The sequence below is a fragment of the Cetorhinus maximus genome, chromosome 18 (genome assembly GCF_964194155.1).
Source record: "Cetorhinus maximus chromosome 18, sCetMax3.hap1.1, whole genome shotgun sequence".
Lineage (NCBI taxonomy): Eukaryota > Metazoa > Chordata > Chondrichthyes > Lamniformes > Cetorhinidae > Cetorhinus > Cetorhinus maximus.
Genome location: NC_135896.1, coordinates 31,967,038 through 31,988,616, shown reverse-complemented (window position 1 = coordinate 31,988,616; position 21,579 = coordinate 31,967,038). Strand labels below are relative to the sequence as shown.

At 41.6% G+C, this 21,579-nt stretch overlaps 1 protein-coding gene across 2 annotated transcripts in view; it reads left to right on the top strand.

The window, feature by feature from the left end:
* Positions 1 to 21,579, top strand: part of mdga2a (MAM domain containing glycosylphosphatidylinositol anchor 2a) — a 918,070-nt gene that overhangs the window by 310,933 nt on the left and 585,558 nt on the right. For both annotated transcript variants that reach the window (XM_078562337.1, XM_078562336.1), the window contains exons 4-5: positions 4,902 to 5,098; positions 19,588 to 19,720. In XM_078562337.1, the coding sequence (XP_078418463.1) occupies positions 4,902 to 5,098; positions 19,588 to 19,720 (330 nt within the window). The remainder of the gene's footprint in view (positions 1 to 4,901; positions 5,099 to 19,587; positions 19,721 to 21,579) is intronic.

Below are 21,579 nucleotides of genomic sequence, written 5' to 3'. Positions count from 1 at the left end.
AGGCTGTTACCCATAGGGTTTCAGAGTCATTATTCCACCAAAAGTTTAGACGGAGATTGTGGGAGGAACTTCATCAAGAGCACTCAGGGATAGTCCCTATGAAAGCAATAGTGAGAAGGTATTTTTGGTATCCAAAGGTAGATAGAGATATTGAAGATTTGGTGAAAATTTCTGGTGTGTCTCAGAAAAAGAGTAATGATCCAACCAAGGTTTCTTTCATTCCACGTTCAAACACAAGAAACAGTGAAAGAATTAATGTTGATTTATTTGAAATGGAAGGGAAAGAGAACCTTGATTTAGTTGATAGCTATAGCAAGTAGATAAATGTTGAGCCTATGCCCAATACCACAAGTGGCAAAACTATTGAGATTTTGAAAAGTTGGTTTCTAATTTATGAGTTGCTAGATATGTTGGTGTCAGATGGTCCACAGTTTATGTCAGAAGAGTTTGAAATATTTCTGAGTTAGAATTGAGTCAAACATACTCTAATATCACCATATCATGGAATCAAATGGTGCTGCAGAAAGAAATGTAAAGATTGTGAAGAGGTCTTTGCAGAAGTGTTTGCTAGGTGACAAGCTAAGCAGTAATTTCCATGTTTCTCTTTGACATAGGTTAGACATTTTCTGTTCTGTTACAGGAGAATCCCACAGCCTACAACACATTGCTCACCTTACAAGTTAATGTTTAAACATGCTCCTAGGAAAAGGTTTCATTTACTTAAGCCTGACGCCAATAGCAAAGTTAGAGAAAAGCAAGACAAACTGAAAGGTACATGAAGCATGAAACTTAGAGAGTCAAGTGCTAGTCAGAAGGTCATGGTGAAACACCACCTAGGTGATAAGGAGAAGTATGTGACTGGAGTTGTAAAGAGACTCAGTGCATTCATATATCTAGTGAAGATTGGAGCAAGACTTCATTGGTGTCATGTAGATAATTTTCTTGAAAGCGGAAATCTGTCAAAGGGAGAATATGATAAACTTCCTATAGTCCAAATTCCTCCTACGGTCCTAAGTAAAAGTCAGATGGAAACCAGTAGAAAGAAGTGAATAAATCAATTAATGTCACAATCCTAACTATTAAGTGGAGTTGGTAGTTAAAGTTAATTTTCAGGTTTGTACAGTCAGATGATGAGAAAGCAGAATCAAGCTATTGGAAATGGGAGGAGATACACAGACAGAAAGAAAAAGAAGCCAGATAGCTTAATTAAAAGTACGTACGATGAAAGAACAAATAATTTCATTTCATTATTTCTTGTCAAATTATGGTATTTTTGTTAAACACATACTGGTGTTAAGGAAAAACATTTTTTTTACATGTAAATTACTCTGGACATTTTGGCCATATATGTGTTAGTTGTGATAACAGTAAAAACAAATATGCAACCCAACATTTTAAATTTCAGGAATTGTTGCTGTTGGTTTAATCATATTGTATTCTGGGAAATTATGCACAAGTACCATTTTACATTTTAATGTATAGGTTTTTTAACGTACGGAGTGAGTGTAGTATATTACAAGATCTGAGCATTTTATTATATTGCCCCCTTTGCTGCCGTCTAGTAATGATTGCCTCCAGTTGAGGATGTGTTAGTCTTACTCAGTGAAATACACAACAGGAGCTTCATCTTCCCATAGGTTGAAGTGTTGCACTCAGATAAGGTGCAATAGTACTTAAACACACGTCCTTGAATTCTTGACAATACTTCTCACAATAAGCTGTCAGATCTAAGGAAGACAATCATTTGACTCAAGCCTGTGATTCTTTGCATAATGAAGTGAACAGTGAACACACACATTAATGAGTACACCACTGTTGCAAGTACTAAGTATTCTGTTTCTAATGGACTATACTGCTACAAGGCTTGTACGTTAACTGTCAGTCTGGAATGTCTTGAAATGACTTTGATATACAGGTATTGACCATAACTAAGTACTTCAGCTGCAAGTTGTTTGTTTGCCAGCTCTCTTTAATTATCATTTGTGTCTACTATTGAATAATTAGAGGCCACTAAAGAGACCCTGTGTAACTTTTAGCAATCATTGACCAACAATACATTTTAATTACTTCAAAACATTGTGATTTCAGACAAGGCTGGCACAGGTAATGCTAGTCTTTGTTAATGATTTAAGTCTCAATGGCAATGTTGCTCTTTGGTAAAGCCTTGAATTTGAAAACCACATGTGCCATATTTTCATTCTCTAAACCAGCTTGCACTTCAATAATTATTTTGTCCTTTTAACTCAATCACAAGCACTTAGTATTCAACTGAGACTATTGGGAACTTCAGTAAAACATATTTGCAACAGAGAGATTTAGATCTAACACTCACTCCTTCAATCTATTCTGTATTAACACAATTGGAAATAGATCATTTAAGTTTCTAATCATTTAGTGAATGATTTGGGATCCACTATATTCATAGCCATATTAAAACCTAGTGTCATAGACAGAATGTATTTGCCCTATTACTGCATGTAATCAGTATGTTTTCTATGAGAAGAGATGTGTCCTTTCTTACCCTTGAATTAAATAATTCAGCAGCAAGCTTTTGTGAGTTTTAAATAAAGTTATTTATTCTCACTTGCTTATCCTGAATTAACCCAATGTCACATACTCGGTCTCATGAATGCACACACACACACTCAAATTGGATACAGATAAAGCTAGTGCACCTTTACAGATTATAGTTAATTAATTCTCTGATTTATGATTTCCAGTCTTCCAAATGGCAGGCCTGTGGTTTCTTCACTGTATCCAATGATTTAAATTTGAAGTGAGAGTCTTGTAAATTAAAGGCTTCACAGTGAGATTTCTTGTAGTTGAACATCTGGGAGGTTGGTTCTCAGGTGAACTTTGAAATTGGATCTGATTAAGTACTTTGGCTACTTAATGAATTTCAGCGAGCTTCAGAGTCTAATTCTCAGACTGGTTGATGACTGATGGTTCTGATGGATTTTCTGTGCCCTGGAGTATAAGGGTGCAGTCCCTGGAACCAGCTTGTCACATAACTGCTGGGTTAACACTTCTGAGGTTCACCCAGTCTGGGTGGGTGAGGCCATTGTGATACAATGGGCAGTTGGTAGTGGTCATTGAGCTTTGATTTTCTCTTTTGTCCAGTGGATACAGGCAGTCTGGAATCTCAATTATCTGTAGGTGTTGATCCATCCTTAAACAATGAGATGCATGAATTCCACAAATGGTTGTGAGATACCCTCACCAATGTTTATCTTTAATTAGGCATTCACTGGAGGCTTGATACTGTCTATAGCCCAAATGCCAAAAGCCACGTGATTTGTGGCAGTCATTTTAACAGCTTGTTTGTGTCCAATTTTTAAAAGTATTGATTGAAAGTTCATAATGTGACATGCCTGTACTGGGCATGACATGGATGTTATGAAAAATTGTGAACTCCTCATTTTTATTGGCCCCAATGGTAACCCTGAGTCGGGAAGGGAGCAGGGACAATTCCATAAGAACAGGATTCCCTGGGGTTCTGATAAGTTTAACAGCAAGACATGATTGGCATTTTTGGAATCCATTTTCTGGCACAGTCACCAAAATTGAGACATTGGTTGGCTGTTGGGCAGGTTGGCCCCTCAGCATGAGAGGTAGCAGGGAGTGGAGATAAGACAGGGAGAGACCAGGCATCGGGAGGTTATCATAAAGGAGCTAGGGGAGATCAGAGGAAAAGGGGAGAAGATCATGGAAGGTTCTGGAGATTGGGGGGTAAGAATGGAGAAGATCATGGAATGGGCCAGGGAGGATTGGTGGAAAGGGGAGAAGATTGTGGCAGGGACTGGAGATCGGGGGAGGAGTGGAAAAGATTGTGGGGGGACCATGGATGATGGGGGAGTTTGCAGGAAGGATCCCAGGTAGGAGTGGACATCGAGAAGACATTGGATCATTGACAGGGGTTTGATTGCTGTGGACATTTACAGATTTGCTTGATGGACCAGTGGGGAAATACTCCCCCTCCTTGCCCACAAGCAGTGTTGGAAAAAGCACTTGCTTATTCCATGCAGCAGTTCATGCCTGCCTTTAGTTGCTGAATTATCTGAGATTCAGGAAACCCAGCCAGGCACCGCTTAAATCTGTAACAAAATTTTTAAAAATAGGTTGGTTACACATCCATGTTAAAACTGAAATTTGGCCTGTTTGAGGCATGTTAGGTTTGTGTTTGAGATATTTTAAGTTCCTACTTCCACCCAAATCCACCCTTTTGTTTAGGCAGGGTGGGTAAAATTTCCCTTCATTGGACGAGATTTTAACTTATGCAAAGCCTGTCCACTTGCACAGAGTTAAAATTGGGCCAATTGGGTCTAGATTGTCCATGACTACAGTTAATGTTAAATGCCCGGTCACTCCCATTGAGATGCAGTCTCTCTTGCCGGCTGCTTGTAAGGGTTTGAGCTGGCTAAATCCAGTTCACATGTCGTATCTCAAAATCTGCCTCCACTTGGATGCTGATCAATACAAAATTGGGGCACCCACTCCGACCACAGAGTACCTAATCGCGCGCTGATGCAGATGTGAACAGTGTTCTGAAGTTGGGGCAGGGACACTTATTTTGCCAGGGTTGAGGGAGCTGCTCAATCTCTGGGAATGTTTGCTGTTGACAACGGATTTTAAACAAATTGAAAAGGTTTTGTTTTCTGCCATTAATATTATTCATCTTGAACACAATTTTCATGAAAAGGAATAGCAGAAAAAGAATTATATCTCCCACGTTGCTCTACATCAGCAGCAAGTTACATGGAGAGGTATGAATCCTAACCTTCTGAAACTGGGGCTGGAATTTCTGTCCATGCATTATGATTCAAATCCCACTAACAGTATTAGAAATGATTGATGTTAAAAGTCAAGCAACTCAATTGAACATTTTCTTTTGTCTTTTGCAGATTTGGATGACCCTGTATTGACGGTACATCATAGTGTAGGTGAAGCAAAGGAACAGTTTTACTTTGAAAGAACTGTATTCCTTAGGTGTTCAGTCAATTCGAATCCCCCTGTCCGATACAGTTGGCGTCGAGGACGAGAAATTCTATCACAGGGATCAGACAAGGGGGTTGAGATCTACGAGCCATTTTTTACCCAGGTACATTATAAAACTTTCTGTCTATGGCTAACAAAGTATCTGAATTGTGTTTCACTTTTAGTGATACCTGGTAGTGACCTGGTAGAATACGTATTCCATTAAGCTGCCCTCTAAATTTGCTTTAATGTTGCAGTCATAGGCTCAGGAGGATATCTAAATGCACTGTTCCCCCACGATCGCTTGTTAATAGTCCAGCCAGTCTCTCTGCAGTCCAGGTGCAAAGTGACTATTTTGCACATGGACAGCCTGCCATACAAAGTCGCCTTTGATGCAAACTAATATATACTAAATTTAATTAATAAGACTGATATTACAAGAGAAAATAGTGCACAATGGAAGCCCTGTGGTATCACTTGTAATGGCAGGTGAAAATTAAGTTTTTTGAGGTATTAATTCGTTTTCACTTTTTAAATATAAAATGCAAATCTCAAAGCTCTTTGCATTTTCCACGAATGTTCTGTTCCACTTTGTGATTGGTTTAATTACATCACGATGATTAATAGTAAATTCTCCTGATGGATGCATTTCATTCATTTGCAAATTCCTCCCCTCCCTCCCCCATCCCATTTATTTCCATGGCAGCAACATCATGACAAGACCAAGCTGTGTCACTAATAAGGGAGATTTGTTTTCCAACGGCATTATGTTCAAGTGATCCAAGATTAACGCATCCTTTTTGACCCATGGTCTAACCACTTAATTATACATTGACAAATGCCTCAGATTGTGTTAATGGCCTGCAGCAGATGAACATAGACAGACAGACCAGCTCTCCTCAGTATCTCTATAGTTACGGCTATAGGATTTTTCTAATCACTGTTCAACTGCCACAAGCTGTTGAGGTTTCTTTATGAAACAAAACAAAACTGGACACTTAGTTATACCAATTTTGTCCATTTGAAATGATAGGACTGATGTGTGCCTTATTGTTGCATGACAAATCGTGTTGTAAAGGACTATTGATTGTGGGAAATGAATAGCAAAGAGAGGTACTATAAAGCTTCTAAAATTGCTTTCACATTGTAGGTTGCTCATCTGAATTTTAGTTACTATCGATTCAAAGAAAGGTCCCACCATTATAACTTAGTGAAAACTGCAGCAATCCACTTCACCCAGAATTGCAACAACAGCCAAATTCCTCAAACATGCTCCAGGTGTCTGCCTTGCGCTTCTACCCCCAATTAAGAAAAACATCTGCACCCAGAAGTCATTTTGTTCACTAAATTTAATTTATGGTTCTGACTGTGCAGTTATATTTGCCACAGATTAAATGATATGGCAAATTGGATTAATGTAATTACATCTTTTTTGCTGTTTTGATAGTTGAATTAACATTAAAAAGATGCAAAAACTGTTGATATCAAAAATTCAGTGCTTTGAGCTGAAAGATTACCTGGAGCCTCCTTTGCCGAAGTAGAGAGAACATTCCTCCTGTTAGCCTGGTGACTTAATTAAATATGAAATTACAAACCCTTGCAGGCTTGATTTTCTATTTAAATGAAATATCCCATTATTCATTCTAAAAATTGATTTCTTACTGGATTGTGCTAAGAATGAAATATTTAAAAATTGGAATCAATTGTTATACAAACTTTGGTGCAACATTTCTACATTTTAAAATGTCTTCCCAGAACAACACTGTTAGTTCTAACATTCTTGAATTATTGGGATTAAGCATGTCTGGAGCTATGTCTGAGTCGGTAGCACTCTCACCCTGAGCCACAAGGATATGGATTGATGTCTCATTCAATGACTTGAGCAAAAAAATCTGGTTTGACATGACTTGATTGCATTACTGAAGAAATTCTGCATGGTCGGATGAGATGTTAAACTGAGGACCCATCTTCTCTCTCAGTCTAATGTAAAAGATGCCATGGCACTATTTCAAAGAGCTAGGGGAGTTATCCCTGGTGACTTAATCAATATTAATGCATCAATCAACATCACAAGAACAGATTATCTGGTCATTATCAAATTGCTGTTTGTGGGAGTCTTCTGTGCATAAATTGGCTGCCGCATTTTCTACACTACAACAATGACTACAATTCAAAAGTACTTTATTGCCTGTAAATTTCTTTGGGATGTCCTGAGGTCATATAAGGTGCTTTATAAATACATACCTTTATTTTTAATAGGACACAAGAAGTGTAGCATAGTGGTAATGTTACTGGGATAGTTTTGGTAATGGTGACCATGAAACTCAAACCTCTGAAACTGAGAACTCTACCATTATCATCAAGCCAGGGATCAACCCTGGTTAAATCAGGAGTGCAGGAGAGCAACCCAAGAGCAGCAGCATAATTAGATGCCAACTTGCTGAAGCTACAGTGCAGGACGACAAATATGCTAAACAGTGGAAGCAGCATGAGACAGACAGAGCAAAGCGATCCTACAACCAATGGATCAGATCAAAGCTCTGCAATTCTGCTCCATACAGTCATGAGTGATGCCCTCCAGCCATGAAGTTCAGAATCCTGGGTTTGCAGTCCTGGGTTGTGCCCCATCCACACCTTTCATAACAAAGCTCAGGGTTTGCGTTTAAACCTTTTCTGGGCTTGTGTTCACTGAACTTTCTAGACGATGTGTATATGTTTTAAACTTTCAAAAAAAATGATTTGGTAAATTTTGTAGTAAACAGCTAACTGGAGGAGGAGGTTCCACACATATTCTCATCCAGAATGATGGTAGAGCCCAGCACATCAATGTGAAAGACAAGGTGAAGCATTTGCAGTCATCTTCAGCCAGGAGTGCCGAGTGGATGATTCTTCTCGGCCTCCCTGAGCTTTGCAGATGCCAATCTTCAGCCAATTCAATTCACTCCATGTGATATCAAGAAATGGCTGACAATGTTGAACACACCATAGACTATGGGCCCTGGCAACATCCCAGTGGAAAGCTTGTGCTCTTAAACTAGCCACACCTCTAGCCAAGCTGTTCCAGCACAGCTACAGCACTGGCATCTACCCAACAATATGGAAAATTGCTCAGATATGTCCTGTCTACAAAAACAGGGCAAATCCAATCAAGCAAATTACTGCCCCTTCAGTCTACTCTCAACCATCAATAAAGTAATGGAAGGTGTTATTGACATCTGTCATTGGGAAAATGCTGGAATTCATTATTAAGGAAGTAGTAACGGGACATTCAGAAAATCATAACACAATCAACATGGTTTTATGAAAGGAAAATCATGTTTGACAAGTTTATTAGAGTCCTTTGAGGTTGTAACAAGCAAGGTGGATTAAGGGAACCAGCGGATGTAGTGTGATGGCTCATGTGTTTTTGTGGATAAAACCTATATTTTATGTGGGGTGATGGTTCCTTTAAAGACTAGGTTTCTATATGATCTAATTTAGGTAAAGTACCTGGCTTCCAGTAAATTACCATGTGACCAGGTTGCCTGGGAGATAAACAACAGAGAAAAGCAAGGTCAACATAAGTTAATTGTCGAGGATAGTTATGTTTCTAAGCAGGGTTTCAGTTTTGAGTTTTAGGCTTAGACCAAGCTCGATGCAAAAGTGAAAACATCCCTTTGAAACAAAGTTCAGTTGAAATTTGTGTGTTGGTTAAAAGGGAGTAAAACTCTTATTAGATAGAGAATCAGAGAGAAAGAGAAAGAGACTGACAGACTTTTAACATCTTTAACATAACAGACTATTCAACAATAAGAGTTAGGATTCATGATCTTTGATTTTGGTATAATAAAATTATTTTGGTTAAACTGTGAACCTTGTGGCTTCATTGTTTTAGTAAATACCTGGAGTTTTGGATTCTAAAAAAAAACTAAATACATTGCAGGTAAGATCATAACAGTGGTGTATTTGGATTACCAAAAGGCCATTGATAAGGCCACATAAAAGGTTACTACACAAGATAAGAGCATGGATAGAGGATTGACTAACTAACAGGAAACAGATGGCAACATTTTCGCCCCACCAGGGGCGATGTGTGGGAGCAGGCGCGGGCAGGCGGGTTCCTGATTGGCGCCCCCGGTTGGGGTGCTTTGCCATTTTACGTGGGTGGGCCAATTGAGGCCCACCCACCGTGACGTCCACCAGGAAGCGCTATGCACTCCCTGCGCGGGCAGGGGGTGGATTCCCTGAGCTGGGAGTGCGCTCTTTGGCACAGGCACGCGAAAGAGAGCACAGAACTCCCTGAGGCAAAGTGCTGCCTCAGGGAGATTGGCTCAAATGTGAAAAGCAGTTTAAACAATAGAAAAAAATTTGCTGCCATGTCCCCTCACATGACGCTGTCATAACTTTTATTTTAAAATATTCTGAAATTTTTAAATCCCACGTGAAACCTTGTCCCGCCCGTGGATGAGGTTCAGTGCTTTTTCAGAAGCCCGCCAGGGCTCCCGGCCTGCCCGCTCACCTTAAGTTTGGATGGGCAGGTCCATTAATGGTTTCAATTACTTTTTTAATGGCCTTAATAGGCCGCTGACAGGTCGGCGGGTGCGCAGCCAATTCGGATGCACGCCTGCTGCCCTGAAAATGTAAATGACAAGGGGTGATGTCGGGATGCCCGTGATGAGCAGGCCCCGCTCCCCCGCTCGCCGACCGGAAGATGCAGCCCAGAGAGTTGGGATAATGGGTCACTTTCATGTTGGCAAGCTATTATTAATAGAGTGCCATGGGAATCAGTAGTGGGGCCACAAAACTATTCATAATCTGTATTAACGACTTAGATGAAGGGACTGAGTATCTTGCAGCCAAATTTGCTGATGATACAAAGACAGATAGGAAAACAAGTTGTGAGGAGGACACAAGGGGATGACTTTAATCCCCACCCCCACGCAGTGGTGACTGGGCGTGTGGGGGGTGGGTAGGGACATTTAATTGGGCAGGAGAGTGTAGGGTGGAGATCCCACTGCCTTTCTGTCTCCGCCCGATTAGGTCCAGGGTGGGAAGACTCGTGGATAGCCTTCCCACCTGGACACCAATTGAGGCCCTTAAGTAGGCAATTAATGCCCCCGTTGTCACTGCCATTCACCAAGCAGGAGAGTCGCCACGCAGGGAGCCTATATAAGCAATCCCTGTCAAAGGGGGTGCTTCGTTCAAAGGCACTCAGTGCCTTATCAAGGGATTCAGCATTGGGAAGGTGGGGGGGTGGGGGGGCGCTGAGAGCAACCTCCCCACTCTTTCTTCTAAATCCCTCTCCTCCCCTAGCCAGAGTTTCCCTTCCCACAAACCCCATCTCGCCCCCACTCAGCTGTGGCCTGAATCCCTCGGCGGTCTTAAGCTTGTGATTAGCCAACAGCTCTCAGGGACGGAGTTTCCACCCTGGGGTCCTAAATCCTGTGAAAGCCCAGCACTGGCCAGTTAAGTGTCCGATGAGTGGACAAAAATCTGGAAGATGGAGTATAATGTGGAGAAACGTAAGGTGCAAACAATGGGAAAACAGAATGTTACTTAAATAGAGAGAGACTACAGAATGCTGCAGGCCAGAGGAATCTCGGTGTCCTCATACATGAATCACAAAACATTAGAATGCAGGTTTAGCAAGTAATTAAGAAGGCAAATGGAATGTTGGCCTTTATTGTAAGGGTGATGGAGTATAGAAGTAGGGAAGTCTTGCTGCAACTGTACAAGTCATTTGCCAGACCACACCTAAAGTATTGTGTCCAGTTTTGGACCCCTTATTTAAGGAGGGAAATACTTGCATTGGAGGCAGTTCAGAGAAGGTTCACTAGGTTGATTCCTGGGATAAAGGGATTATCTTATGAGGAAAGGCTGAGCAGTTTGGGCCTATACTTACTTTTAAAAATTTATTCATTCATGGGATGTGGAGATTGCTGGCTAGGCCAGCATTTATTTCCCATCCCTAATTGTCCTTGAGGAGATGGTGGTGAGCTGCCTTCTCGAACCGCTGCAGTCCATGTATTGTAGGAACACCCACAGTGCTGTTAGGAAGGGAGCGCCAGGATTTTGACCAGTGATGGTGAAGGAACTGCGGTATATTTCCAAGTCAGGATGGTGAGTGGCTTGGAGGGGATCTTCCAGGTGGTGGTGTTCCCACGCATCTGCTGCCCTTGTCCTTCTATGTGGTAGAGGTCACGGGTTTGGAAGGTGCTGCCGAAAGCCTTAATGAGTTTCTGCAGTGCTCCTTGCAGGTGGTACACATTGCTGCCACTGTGTGTCAGTGGGAGTGGGAGTGAATGTTTGAGTTCAGGGAATATTGGAGTTTAGAAGAATGAGACATGAACTTACTGATTTTGAAGGGGCTTGACAGGGTAGGTGCTGAAAGGATGTTTTCTGATATGGGGGAATCTAATACTCGGTAGCGCAGTTTCAAAAGAGGGGGTCTCCCATTTAAAATGGAGATGAGGATGAATTTCTTTTCTTGGGAGTTTTAACCTTTGTAATTCTCCACCCCAGACAGCAGTGGAGACTGGGTCATTGAAATATTCAAGCTGAGTTACACAGATTTTTGAGCTACAAGGGACTCAAGGTTATGGGGGATGGTAGGAAAGTGGAGTTAAGGCCACAATCAGATCAACCATGCTCTTATTGAATGGCGGAGTAGGCTCAAGGGGACAAATGGTCTACCCCTACTCCTATTTCTTATGTTTTTATGGTGCTTTTAAGTGGCACTTACTCAGTAATACCCGCTCAGTTTGGGTTTTGTCAGGACCACTCAGCTCCAGACTTTATTACAACCTTAGTTCAAACATTTGCAAAAGAGCTGAATTTCAGAGGTGAGGGAAGCGTGACAGTCTTTAACATCAAGACAGCATTTGTGCGAATGTGGGATCAAGGAGGCCTAGTAATTTTGAAGTCAATAGGAATTAGGGAGAAATCTATCTACTAGTTGGAGTCAGAGTCATACCTGTTGTGTTTTAATGCCTTGGAGATATGCAGAGATGACACACCAGGCTTTATGTGTATAACAGGAGTTTTGTTTGCAAGTGCCTTTAAAATGTCTGCTCTCATGCTTCCAGCTTCTTGCTTTCAGGGATACTCAGCATTTGCCTGATGAGTGTGGCTCCGACAACACTTAAGAAGCTTTCCACAATCAGGGCAAAGCAACCCGCTCGATCGGCAGCCCATCCACCATCTTAAACAGTCAGACCCTCCTCCACTGGTGCAAAGTGACAACAGTGTGTACTATCCACAAGATGCACTGCAGTAACTTGCCAACGTTCCTTCGACCTTCTAAGCCCTCAAATTTTACCACCTAGAAGAAAAAGGGCAGAAGACACATAGGAACACCACCAGCTGCAAGTTCTCCACCAAGCCACACTTCAGCACACTGAACCGTGTCACCAGTGCTCCACTGTTTCTGCTGTGATTTATTTAATGTGTGTTGTAGGGTGGCCAAGTTGTACTATTTGGAATGGAGTTGATCTGCAGACACTTCTTGAGTGGAAATATTAAGTTTATTTACAATATACTCAGCAGCAACTAAGCGTGTGCTTTCAACTCCAACTCTATCTCTACACTGACTGCTGAGGTAGCCCATGCTACTCTCCTATTGGTTACTACAGATCATGTGATTTCCCTAACAAGTATTATTCTTAAAGGTACGTTACACTAAATAAACCATAATTACTACATTCCTCCCCCTTTAACTCAGTTATACACACTACATTTACAAGTACATATTTTTTCAAAACAGCATAATATTTACACTGGGTAAGGGATTTATAAATTCAGTCCTTAAAGTGGTTTCCTGGTACACGTGGAACATCACAGCTCCACAACTTCAGATTCTTTGTCAGGAACCTATTTTTTCAGAGCGGCCTGAACATCAAGTGCTTTGGTTGGCATTTGCAGCTCTGTATCTTCAACTCTTACAGGAACATCAAACATGTCTGTCCTGGGTTGAGTATCCTTAACAGGAAATGCAGACCTGGTCACGGTCACTGGTGGAACCAAATCTTGGTGATTTGTCTCTTTCTTTCCTAAATGGTCCACATGTTTACGGAAGATCCAGCCTTCCACCACCACGTGGTAAGATGCAGGTCCAATCACCACACTTACATCACCCAGTAACCACTTTGGTCCTTCGCCAAAGTCTCTCCCACAGTAAATCTCCTCTCACAACTATGCCAGTCATGTCTAGTTTCCTGGCTACCCTGACTCCTTTCCACCTTCCCCTCTAAATTCGGCATTATTAAACTCAATCTCATCCTGAGACGGTGTTTCAACAATAACTCTGCAGGTGTGACACCTGTTGTTGTGTGAGGGGTAATCCTTAATGAAAAAGAAAGTGTGCTAGCTTGGTTGCCAAGGAATCACCAGTTAGCTTTTTCATGCTCTTCCTTGAATGTTTGAACCACCCTTTTGGCTCAGTCCATTTGAGGAAAGGTGGTATGGTGCAATTTTCACATGAGTGATATAATTGAGACTAATAGACCGTTGAAACTCAGCAATTTAAATGCTGTGCCATTATCGGAAATGACTACTTCTGGTAGTCCGTGAATGACAAAACTCTGATGTAGTTTCTCAATTGTAGTGGCCGACGTTGGTGACTTCACCTCATATACATCCAACCATTTTGAATGGGCATTGACAATGAGCAGAAACATTGTTCCCAGGAAAGGTCCAATGTAGTCAATGTGTAACCACACCCAGGGTCTACCTGGCCACTCCCATGGGTGTAATGGAGCTGTTGCTGGCAACTTTAGCAGTTGCTGACATTGTACACAGTGTTTTACTAAACTCTCTATTTCGCCATCCATCCCTGGCCACCATAGATAGCTGGGTGCTATGGTCTTCATTCGGGAAGTTCCTGGATGGACGCTGTGTAGTTCAATTAAAAGTGGCTCCCTCCCCTTTGGAGGAACTATCACTCCTATCCACAATAAGATGCCATCCTGGCTGGTTATTTCATGTCTTCTGTTGAAGTACGGTTCCATTTCATCAGATACGAGCTCCTGAGACCAACCATGCAGCGCTTGTTCTCATACTTGAGATAGGACTGGGTCCCGGCTTGTCCAGTCTCTGATCTGTCGAGCACATACCGGCGAGGAATCTAAGAAATTTAACAGTAAAATAAGTTCTTGTGGAACTGGGACATGCTCATCATTTTCTTGTAAAGGCAAATGACTAAGGGCGTCGGCATTTGTGATTTGATTGTCAGGTCTATGTACGAAAGTGTATTCGTATGCTGCCAGAATTAAGGCCCCATTAGCATTTCTGTATCTTCTTCCTACATGCCTTCTTCTTTCTAGCGCAGACTTTAATCTCAGCCTTCTTTTTGCCTTTACTATTGGCCAAACTTCTCTCAGAATACTCAAGAGGATCACTTGCCTCTTCTCTTCAACTTGTCTAAGCTCAGTGGCTGAGTCTCCCAAAATTTAATTATCTGTCCGTTTCTTGGAAAATTCTGCAACTTTTGCTTCCGAAGCTTCTTTGGCTTCATTTAGCGGATTCTTCAGCTGTTCTGTCTCTTTTTTGTACTTGTTTGCTGACTCCTGGAAAATTGCGCAATGTTGTGTCTTCTCCGCTAACTGATTTTTCAGTTTGTTCAGCTGAATTCTTTCTGTTTCTCTTCATACTTTTCCAGAGGCACAAACTTTGACCTGGGGGAACCTTGTAGTATGTGAAGGTCTTTCAACAGGTTTTCTTTTTCCCTTTGAAGGTTGCTCACCTCATAGCGAACTCTGTCATCAAGCAGAGTCCCTTCGAGTTTCTTCTGCTGTTTTTCCAGGCTTTGGCTTAAGACAGCCTGCATTTCTTCAGGTTCTAGAGTACTTACACACTCCTTTTTCAGAACAGGAATGCTTCCAGCTTCCTTTTGGAATCTCAGTGGTCAAGCAAGGTTGATTTCCCTTGGCCAGTTTCGCCCTAGAAGGCTTGGACCCTTGCCTCTCAATACCAACACTGGTAGCTATGCCGATTGGCTTCCAAAATGGACAGTTACTCTGCTTATGCCTTTTACTTGAATGTCTTCACCTATTTATGTTTTTAGTTTAGGAGCTGTTCATTCCAAACTTATCTGATGTTCACCATTATTCAAATATCTGAAAGCATGTTCCCCAATTACTGTAGTGGGAGCTCCAGTGCCCACTCCCATTTTAACAGGTTTGCCATTTACTTTCACTGTGATAAATATTGGTTCTGCCTTTCCAACTTTCAGATTAAACAACAAGTAAATATCAGAATTTGTTGTTTCAGGCTCTTCTACATTGTAAATTTCATTGAGCTTCTTTTCTTTACAAGCCTGCTTGAATCTTTCCTTGCACTACCTCATTATATGTCCATTTCTATGACAATAGTAGCATTTGATTTTTTTGAACTGCCAATTGCTAAAAGACTGATTGTTTCCACCTCTATTAAAATTATTCTTCGACTTCGCTGCTAATTTATTTTTCTTTATCCTTTGGCTGGCGAGGGCCGCTTCTCAGCAGAGTCTTGCTTTTTTGCGCCACTTTAGACTGAGGTTTCTCACCCGATGTTGAGGACGGCACCATTTTGCGCACACTCTATTGATTGTGAATCCCTTATAGCACTTTCCATGGCTAGCACTATCTCTAGTGAATTCCAGATTCACTTCGGACAATAATCTTTTCTGAATACTGTCCTCTTTCACACCATGCACTATAAAGGATTTCTGCGCATGTTGTCCAGACTTGTACTGAACTCACAATGTTCCATTATCTGCTTCATATTTGCCGCATAGCATGCAATTGTCTCACCTGGGGCTTTATTTTGTGAATTAAACCTGGACACCTGCATCGTGACTAAGGGCTTGGGTTGAAAGTGACCCTTCATGAGATCCGCCAATTCATCAAAATTCTTTGAATCTGGAGCACTGGGTGCCATCCAGCTTTGAGTCAAACTGCAGGTTTTGTTCCCACAAGCACTCAAGAGGATCACTCGCCTCTTCCCTTCCTCCATAATCTTATTCGCTTGAGAAAAGAGTGTGAGACGTTCTATGTATCGAGACTAATCACCTGTGGCTGGTTCAAAAGGATAAATTCTCCCAAATTGTGGCATGTTGAGAGACGATAACTTCTTCAATTCTACCGGAGCTTGCTATTTACAATCAATGGGCGAGGTACAGTGCTGATTTCTTTTTAACCTGATTTCTTTTGTTCAATCCTGTTTTAGCCTCATCACCAGTTTGTTGTAGGGTGGCCGAGTTGTACTATTTGTAATAGAGTTAATCTGCAGACACTTCTTGAGTGGAAACATTAATTTTATTTACTATATAGTCAGCAGCAACTACACTTGTGCTTTCAACTCCAACACTATGTCTACACTGACTAATGAGGTCGCCCGCGCTACTCTCCTATTGGTTACTACAGATCATGTGATCTTTCCTAACAAATATTATTCTTAAAGGTACATTGTACACTAAATAAAACCATAACTACTACAATGAGATATTTTTCAACTGCTCAGGTGCCCTGGTAGATCCTTCATGGGTTTTGCCTCATAAACTCAGAGATGTCAAATAAGAAAAAAATAAATTTCAATTTAAGTTTTTACTCTTGCAGACGTGATGGCAGAAACTGTCCAGCACATTGGCCAGCAATCAGATGCAGCCCCTGTCATGTTTTCCTATGGACACCTTATTGATATATTTATCAGATAGAATACGGATGATGAACTGGCAGAACTGAGGCCCCAAACGTTAAGTATAAAATTTAAGACCAGGAAGAACAGGAATGCTGCTCTGCACCACACAAATAAAATCCATGCCTGTGCCGCTCCAGTTTTCCCTTCACCCCAATTTCCTGAGTGCTGGTGGGTTGCTGATCCTCACAGGACATCAGCCGCCCAACTGCCTCTCCCTGACATTCCTGCCCAGGAATTGAAATACTCACTAATATTTCCTGTTGTTCACGCTAACCCTGACTGCCAGCAGCTGAATTTTTGAACTGTATAGCTCCCAGAACAGAAAACATGCTCAGAAACCCAGCAATTTTCCAATGACACCTCCATGCAATATATTCCAAGCTTTCAAACCAAAGCTAGGCAGGCTGAAAATATTACAATATTACATTCAAATCCAATATCTGACTCTGGGTTCAGTCAGATTAGTCATGAATAGTGGAAATGCACTGCCAGGCAAGAATAGAAGTAAAATACTACAAAGACTGGAAAACATGAACTAAAGCAGAATTGTCACTCAGCAGCTCAAGTGGCCTCGGTGGAGAGAGAGACATAGGTAAATGTTTCAGGTTGATTACATTTTTTCAGGACTGTCAAATGGACATCAACCTCAAATGTTAACTCTATCTTCCTCTCTCTATTGATGATGCCTGACCTGTTGAATGTTTCTAGTATTTTTTGTCTTTACATCAGTAAAGACACGAGGCACGACACTGAACTTCAATTTGGCTGAGATAATTATCTGGCACATGCTTTCCTGTTCAAAACAGGTAATAACTGCAAATCTATTCACTTGAATCCATGCATCTACTTACATTTATTAGCTCAGTGTAATTTTAGTCCAAACTGGAACTGTTGTTCAATATATTTTCCAGTCAAAATAATATTTGGCCAACCAATTTCAATTTGATGATGTTTAAAAAAGCGATAATTTTACCAATATATTTTTGTCATTCTATGCTAATGGCTTGTACGTTGTAGGATGAAGTCTGTAAGTGCTGATTCAGGAACATGCACGCACAGGGAAAAATAGCATTTAAGTTCTTGTAAAGTTGTATGTTCTTGAGAGTGTAACAAAATTTACAAAAATATTTGAATATACAAAAATAAGTTGCAATTTGTGTCTTAATCGTGAATTAGTTAAACACTTTATTGGATGAGTCATATTTCAGCCCTTTGCTGATATATTGAATGTTCAATACCCCAGCAGTGGTCAGATATCCACTCTGTTTGAGTTTTCCCTTTACATCATTAGGTGAAAAATTCAAAAAGGCAAGAAGGAAAAACTTTCATATTTCATCCACTGCCCCTTATAGTTGTATAGAAATTTAAATTCAGGCTTTTCTCCCATGTCTGAAGTGAGGGAAATTCATAGGGCAGCTTTTTCCAGTCAGCGAGTGGGGGCGGGGTCCACTCGCCGACGCGTAAAATGACGCGGGGTGACGTCAGGTTTGCATCCCAATGTCTCCCCGCGTCATTTAGATATTCAGATCGACGGGCGCGCAGCCGACTTGTCAACAGCCTATTAAGGCCATTAAAAAAGTAACTGAAATGATTAATGGACCTGCCCGTCCAACCTTAAGGTTGGCGGGCAGGCGAAGAGCCCAGGCGGCCTTCCGAAAAGCCATGAAACCTCATCCATGGGCGGGATGAGGTTTTATGAGGGATTTAAAATTTTTGGAATATTTTTAAATAAAAGTAATGGACATGTCCCAGCTCATGGGACAGTGTTACTTGAGGGGCCGTATCAGGAAAATGTTTTCTAACCTTTAAAAAAATGTTATAACTTCAGCTGATCTCCCTGAGATGGCACTTTGCCTCAGGGAGATCTGTGCGCTCTTTCGGGCGCATGGGAGAAAGAGCCCGCTCCCGGCTCAGGGATTCCGCCCCCCCCCCCCCCTCCCCCACCCCCCCCGCCCGCACAGGGAGCGCATAGTGCTCCTGGCGGACGTCATGCAGGGTGGGCCTTAATTGGCCCGCCCACGTAAAATGGCAGCATGCCCCCAATTGGAGGCGTCGATCAAGAACTCACCCACCCGCGCCCGCTCCCGCACAACCCCTCCCAACGGGGGGAAAATGCTGCCCATAGTTACAGTAAAAGCAAAACATGTAACCAGACAAAAATAGTGGCTGGTCATCCAACACAGCAATTATAATCAGAACAACATTAGAATTGTATGAATAAATTGAGGAATAATTGGGTGATTAAAAGATGAGATTGAAGGTCAAATGTATTCGGGTCCCAGGTTATCCTTAGTATGCCTAAACCTTTCATTTGTAGTTCAAATTTGATTATTTAGGGAAACTTACATCTTCTGATTTTAACTGAGACAGATTTTACTAGCTGTGCGATCCTCAGTAGAAAGTGATGGGGATGGTAGTTAAATCCTTCTATTCAAGCTAACATCAGCAGCTGAAGCTCAACAATTACTAAGATGCTCATGTAAATTAGTTTTCCCCTAGTAACAAAACTGTGGCTTTGGATAGTATCAATTCTTAGACATGTGCTCAGCCTGCTTGACTTAAAAGTCATGTTAGTGCCTTCAAATGAGGTCACATTCAAGTTTAACTCGTGTCACCACAACTTGAACTAAGGATCACATCTCCTTCGAAAACCGAAATGTCATTAGTTGAAGGTTATGCTGTGCTTTCTCCTCACTGTAAATGTCTCACATTTTCTACCATGCCAAGCTTCCTCTATGACTTGAAAATGAGCCTGTTTGGTATCTTTTGATAGTCTTTACCTGATATCATACCGGATATCATCACATCATCTCATGAAATAAAAACACCTCATTCAAAAGCTTTGGTTATTTCATTTCAAGTATTGCTGATTTTTGTGACACTTTAGCACAAAGTGCATTCATCCTGCCATTTTAGATTACAAAGAGTAATTTTTCTAATTAATTACTATTTCCTAAACAGGGTGAAATAAAGATACTGAAATTGAAGAATCTTCGCCCTAAGGATTATGCGAATTATAGTTGCATTGCATCAGTCAGGAATGTTTGTAATATCCCCGACAAGATGGTTTCATTCAAGCTCAGTAATGCAACAGGTAGGTGGAGTCTCACTTTAAATACAACCATGTAGATAGATGATGTCTGTCCAGGCATCTTGTTTTCTCTTAACATTCAATCTGCATCCACTGAGTCCTTTTTGATTTATTGTACTCCAGCAAAGTCCCCAATGTGCACTACTACCCATGCTCAAAGTGATGGGCTGCTGGAAGGAAGAAATGATCCAATCTATTCAAATGTTTGGGAACAGAGATGCCCACTATCCATTTATAGTTCATCTTCCAGGCTAGCTGTCAAACTAATGACTCCGTTGTATGTACCTGGATGCACAAGGAAAGCAATTTTCTTTTTTGAATACAGTTTCAGATACATGTATTGGGCCCTCTGTTTTCTTCTGAATCCGTAAGCACTGTCACATTGTATGTGTAGGTACAGAAAACAACAATAATGACTTGCCTTTATATAGGGCCCTTAACACAGTAAAACGTTCCAAGTACTTCACCAGTGTGTTACCAGGCAAAATCTGAGACCGAGCAAGCCAAGGAGATATTCGGTGACCAAGAGCTTGATTGAGAAGCTACATTTTAAGGAGCATCTTATCAGAGGAGACAGACGTAGAGATGCAGAGAGGTTTAGGGAAAGAATTCCAGAGCTTGGGGTCTAGGCAGCTGGAAGCATGGCCTCAAGCGGTGAAGAGCTGAAGATCAGGGATGCAGAGGAGTGGGAGGAGTACAGAAATCTCAAAGGATTGTTGGGCTGGAAGAGGTTGCAGAGATAGGGCGACACAAAGCTAGGGAGTGATTTGAAAACAAGATTGTCAATTTTTTTTAAGTTGTGTGGTTGCTAGACCAGATGTAGGTTAGCAAGCACAATTCCTGCATTGGATTTGGCTACACATGTGCTGTTGTGGGTAAAAATCTGTGCATCTGATATATGTGGTGAGGGTAAGTTGGTCACGTATGCTGAGTTTATTTTTTAATTCATTCATGGGATGTGGGCATTGCTAGCGAGGCCAGCATTTACTGCCCCTCCCTAATTGCCCTTGAGAAAGTGGTGGTGAGCCACCTTCTTGAACCACTGCAGTCCATGTGGTGTAGGTACACCCACAGTGGCGTTAGGGAGGGAGTTCCAGGATTTTGACCCAGCAACAGTGAAGGAACGGCGATATATTTCCAAGTCAGGATGGTGAGTGGCTTCGGTGGGAACTTCCAGGTGGTGGTGTTCCCATGTGATTGCTGCCCTTGTCATTCTAGATGATATCAGTCGTGGGTTTGGAAGGTGCTGCCTAAGGAGCCTTGGTGAGTTCCTGCAGTGCATCTTGTATATGGTGCCACTTACACTACTGCCACTATGTGTCAGTGGTGGAAGAAGTGAATTTTTGTGGGTGGGGTGCCAATGAAGCAGGCTGCTTTGTCTTGGATGGTGTCAAGCTTCTTGTGTGTTGTTGGAGCTGCACTTATCCAGGCAAGTAGAGACTATTCCATCACACTCCTGACCTGCGCCTTGTAGATGGTGGATAGGCTTTGGGGAGTCAGGAGGTGAGTTACTCACTGCAGAATTCCCAGCCTCTGACCTGCTCTTGTAGCCATAGTATTTATATGGCTAGTCCAGTTCAGTTTCTGGTCAATGTGACCCCCAGGATGTTGATAGTGGGGGATTCAGTGATGGTAACGTCATTGAATGTCATGGGGGTGATGGTTAGTTTTTCTCTTGTTGGAGATGATCATTGCCTGGCACTTGTGTGGTGTGGAAATTCTAAATAAAGTCTAGTCTTTCTTTAATTTAGCAATTAACTAAAAGTTGCTGTTAGCATTGGAAGAAGTTGAGTTTTAGTCCAACCTTAAAACAGGGCTCATCCAGGTTCTGCTAGCAGCTGCAACTAGTTAATTAGATAACT